Source organism: Gavialis gangeticus, unplaced genomic scaffold (assembly GCF_001723915.1).
Source record: "Gavialis gangeticus isolate Ggan-Ray unplaced genomic scaffold, GavGan_comp1, whole genome shotgun sequence".
In the NCBI taxonomy this organism is placed as follows: domain Eukaryota; kingdom Metazoa; phylum Chordata; order Crocodylia; family Gavialidae; genus Gavialis; species Gavialis gangeticus.
Window position 1 is genome coordinate 2,406,268 of NW_017729033.1, and position 4,828 is coordinate 2,411,095.

A 4,828-nucleotide genomic window follows, 5' to 3' on the forward strand; every position below is an offset into this window, starting at 1 on the left:
AAGCTGTCTGGGTGGATGTCCCCTGGCTGCTCTAACCCTGTGCTCCGCCCTTGGCAGGTACAACTGCTTCAGAAGCTGCCCCAAGGCCAAGACATGCACCATACTCTTGCGTGGAGGTGCCGAGCAGTTCATGGAGGAGACGGAGCGGTCCCTGCATGATGCCATCATGATTGTCAGGAGGGCCATCAGGGTAAGGCTGTCCCAACCCTTCATATTTGTCAAGTGTCTGAGCTCTTGATTGAAGGGAGCGGGGCATGATCTTGTCACTAGATGAGGCCTCACTGTAGGTCTCGGAGCACAGTGAAGGGAAGGCCACTAAAAGGGCAGCACTCAAATTAACTAAAATAACACAGCCCCTTTACAGTTAACTGCTATTCAGCCCTTCAGCCTGCCATCCAGCGTGGCTATTGGGTGGACTTGCTGTCTCGGACCTTGCTGAGCATGTGTCCATTCAACCCGCTGGTCATCCTGACAGCAGGAGAGGAGGGTGCAGTCTGTCGGGGTGCTGTGTGGCTCTTCCATTCCATTAGGGTCATCCTTTGGTGACTTAACAGGGTCCCTTTGAGGCACTGGGCAGCTTTGCTATTACCTATCGTTGTGCCTTTTTTTTTTTTCCCCTTGACTGTATATCAAGTGGAACTTCCTGACTGTAAGCTGGCAGCACGAGCTGCCCAGGGAAACCTTTGAATCTCATTCATTGGAGTTTTTCAAGCAGATGCACCTGGACAGGCTTTTGGAGTGGTGCAGGCCACACAATCCCTGAACATGTGAAGGGGGCTTAATTCTCAAGGTCCCTTCCAGCCCTGGGATTCTGTGAACTTCTGGAAGGTGGAGGTCCCTTTCACTTCAAATTCCTCCTCATGGCAAATGTAGCATTTAACCAGCTTAATAGGATCTACAGCTCTGGGTCCTGGGAGAGCCAGAAGTGCAAACGTCCATGTTATCTTCTGTGTTACTTGTCATGTGGGAGGGGCATGTCCAGCACCTCGGGGGCATTTCTGGGTCACACAAAACATGCTAACTGCCATGTATGCTGCAAGGAGCTCTGCAATAGGTCACGGCCTCAGGCACAGCAGGAACCATTTGCTCCTAGAAGAAATGGGCAATCTGTTCCTGAAGCAAATGGCAGTGGAAATTGGCACCCAAGCAGTGGCTCTTTGGAGCTGCTCTCTGAGTGAGGAAACAACTCCCTGCCAGGCAGGCTGCGTTTTGGCTGGTCACCCACATCCCCTTCCAGGTGTCACGGGGTGGCATAGGCTCCTTTCCAGCATACTTCATCCTCAGCTGGAGGAGCCCTTATCAGAGGGTACTCGAGTCTCCAGGCCTATTATGCACTGGCTTAATGAAATTACCAGCAAAGCTGAGCTGGTACCCGTGCCTGTGTAAGGTGGACACCCCAGCACTGAGGTACCATCAAGCTAATAGGCGATGCTTTGGTGTCCTGGTCTTCTCCATTTGCTGGCTACCATATTTCTTCAAACATAAGTCATCGTGGAATTTAAGACGCACCTAGATTTTTCTGACTCTCACGAAAACTGTGAATAGAGAGGCATGGTGAAGGTGTAGCTCCTCTGAGGCAGATGAGAGCTTTTGGCTTTTTATTAACTCAGATGTAAGATGCCGCCTGTCCTCAGAAGAAGGTCTGTGCAGTGACCCAGTCCCTTTGCTCCTGCTCTGTTGCAGAATGACTCTGTAGTGGCTGGTGGAGGGGCCATCGAGATGGAGCTTTCTAAGTACCTGCGGGACTGCTCCAGAACCATTCCCGGCAAGCAGCAGCTGCTGATTGGCACATATGCAAAAGCCCTCGAGATCATTCCCTGGCAGCTCTGCGACAATGCCGGCTTTGATGCCACCAACATCCTCGACAAGCTGAGCGCCAAGCATGCGCAGGTAGGTCATTCCCCTCCCTCTTCTCTCTTTGATTACTGCCATAGGGTCACTCTTCTAAAGCTGCTGAGCAAACTTGCTGAGAGTTTGATTTGCTCCTTTAAAGTGCTTGATTTGTCAGGCACTTAACGTGATTTGGAGATATTGGTGCTTAGCATGAGTGGAGTATAAAAGCTAATAGAGCCCCCACATCTTTGTCAGCTGGAAACCCCCAGTTCCTGGTGGCTTGTGATCATTTAAGATCCTGCCACCTTTTGTTTTGAGTGAAGTCCTGGCTAGATTCCAGTTCAGCCAGTTAGATGTTGCCCCTCAGAGTTGCCATGACTTTTTTCATTTGGCTGCTTTGTTGGTCAGTTCCTGTCATGAAAACAAGAAAGTTGGGCTGGCAGGGCGCTTAGGTGGTCACATCTAGTTCAGCCTCCTACTCAAGGCGGGATCAGCCTTGACTAAACCATCCTGGCCAAGGGTCTGTCCAGCCAGCTCACAACAGTTTGCAAAGCCGGATGTTCAACAGCCTTTCCAAGTGTCCTGTTCCAACGCTGACGCACCCTCAGAGGGAGAAAGTTCTTCCTCATCCCAAATTTAAGATGCCCTTGTTGCAATTTTAAGATCATTGCTCCTTGCCCTGTCTCCTGTGGCCCCAGAAAATCATCTCTCGCCAACCTCACTCTAAACACCCTTCAGGTATTTGCAGGCTGTTATCAAATCCCATCAGTCTTCTCTTCTCCAAACTAAATTATCCCGGTTCTTTGGGCCTTTTCTTGTAAGTCATGTTTCCCAGACGTCGTCATGTCAAAGCTGCTGTGTAGCATTGGGGTGATATTTACCCTATTCCACCCCAGAAACGGCTGCATCTGAGTAACATTAGCCAGAAGGTCTCGGTGAGGGAAGAGCTTCTCTTCCATGTTAGATTAAGTTTTCACCTCTTTGGGGAAGAGGTGCAGTGAGCATAGGAATGGGAGGCCTGTGGGCAGCAGGAGTGGGTATTTGAATGGGATGTTTAGCTCCCTTGTCTGTGAGCTGGAGCTGAGCTATTTTATTAAGCTGTCTGTAATGTGGGGTGGTGTTGGATTTACTCGGACCTCTCCCTGGTTCCTGGCAGGGTCTGTACCTTCCTGTCTGTGCACTGGTACCTGGGGGCCATCGCCATCCTCCCTGGCCTTGCGTATGTCATCCCCTTCTCTGTCACTGACACTTCCCGCTCTTATTCCCAGGGAGGCATGTGGTATGGTGTGGATGTCAACAATGAGGACATCGCCGACAACTTCGAAGCCTTCATGTGGGATCCAGCCGTCGTGCGCATCAGTGCCTTGACCGCTGCCTGCCTCATCGTGTCTGTCGACGAGACCATCAAGAACCCCTGGTCCACAGTAGACGCCTCCCCTGCCACGCGGGGCAGAGGGCGAGGCAGGCCCCACAACCGCTGAGAACACATCTCCTTGGCAGGGTCATGATATGGGGCTTCCAAAACATGCAAGATTTGAAAGAGAATGATTCCCTGGCTCTAATTAACAAGCCAGTTACCACCTGGTTAAGGGGTGGGTTGCAGGCAGCAGCCCAGCTCAGCAAATCCCCGATTCAGCAGCAACGTAATGTTAGCCTTGGCTCTCTATTTTCTGTACAGCACTGGTCCCTGTAGGCTCTTTCATTGGCCTGCCTCCCTGCCAGTGCTTGGTTCCTGATTGTATTTATTGGTTTTTCTGTTGGAATCTTGCTCCTAGGCACCCCCACACAGGCAATAAATGGTTCCATGTGTTTTGTGGCCAGCTGCAGGCTGCATCGTGTCTGTGATCTCAGCCCAAATGGCTGGAGAGTTTGCAGCGTCACTTGCTTTCATTGGCAGCATCCTAAGATGTGGGATGTGCGCAGCTGCCGAGATGCTCCTGCCCTCCTCAGGTTTTGTCCTGTCCTGGAGCACAGTGGTGTTAAGTGGCTTAATGACTTTTTGTTGTTTGAGTGTAGTGAGTCAGTTGTGTCCGCTCTCCTGGTTAACCAAACTGCAGTTAGGGCCAGTGCAGTGTGCTGTCCTGGAAGCCTTTCATCACTGCTGGATGGAGTCTACATTCTGGTCTGAGAGCTGCCTGATAATGGCCACTGCTGGTTCTCCAAGGGGTCCTGGGTAGGAAGATGCTGGGGGAGTGAGGCTTACACACCTGATTGCTTCCTAAAACATGTTTCTTGAAAATTAGGAAATGAGCTGACCCACACGCTTTCAAATTGGGTGGGGATTTTTCAGGGCTTTGTTGTCCCATGAAGCACAATCAACTGCTGGACCTGCAGTCAGACAGCGATGGGTGCTGAGACAGTTCCAAGAAGAGAGCTGAAGGCACTGCAAGTGTCTAGCCACAGTCCGTTGGAGATCTCATTGCAGTGGGCAAGCTTACGCTCGGTCACCCCATCACATGACATCTTTACAAGAGCAAGGAACAGTGAGCTACAGCCTCGTGCTGCACTGCTTTGCCTGGAGTGGACCATAAAGCACAAAGCGTGAAGAACTAGAAGGCATCATGAATGTAGCTTGTCATCTGTTCTTTGTGTAACTTAGAATATATTTGTACCTTGCAGACTAACCAAAGTAGGTAGTTTGATAGTAGATGGGTAGCACGAGTATCTGTGAGCTGAAACTCAAGTGAGGTTCAGCTTATGCTATCTGTCTACTTCGGTCAATCCTATAAGGTGCAAATATACCCTGCCTTCCCCTTAACTTCACATTATCACAGCTAACAACCTCTCTAGAATGTATCTGCCTGCAGGTGTGGTTATGCCAGTAATGGGGAATTACTGCTTTGTCCTTGCAAAACAATTTCAGATCTAAGCAAAAACAACCCAGCAAGGCAAGCGTTTACTGATTTTTGGTGTAACAGTTTGTTCATAGTTTCATAGTTGGTCAGGTCGGAAGGGACCTGAGAAGATCATCAAGTCTGCCCCCCTGCCCTGGCAG

At 50.4% G+C, this 4,828-nt stretch overlaps 1 protein-coding gene across 1 annotated transcript in view; it reads left to right on the forward strand.

Annotated features, from left to right (window-relative positions):
• Positions 1–3,653, forward strand: part of CCT7 (chaperonin containing TCP1 subunit 7) — a 30,166-nt gene extending 26,513 nt beyond the window's left edge. Inside the window, exons 9-11 of the mRNA XM_019526457.1 lie at positions 58–190; positions 1,684–1,890; positions 3,102–3,653. Of these exons, the coding sequence (XP_019382002.1) occupies positions 58–190; positions 1,684–1,890; positions 3,102–3,314 (553 nt within the window). The 3' untranslated portion in view covers positions 3,315–3,653. The remainder of the gene's footprint in view (positions 1–57; positions 191–1,683; positions 1,891–3,101) is intronic.
• The last annotated feature ends 1,175 nt before the right edge of the window (positions 3,654–4,828 follow it).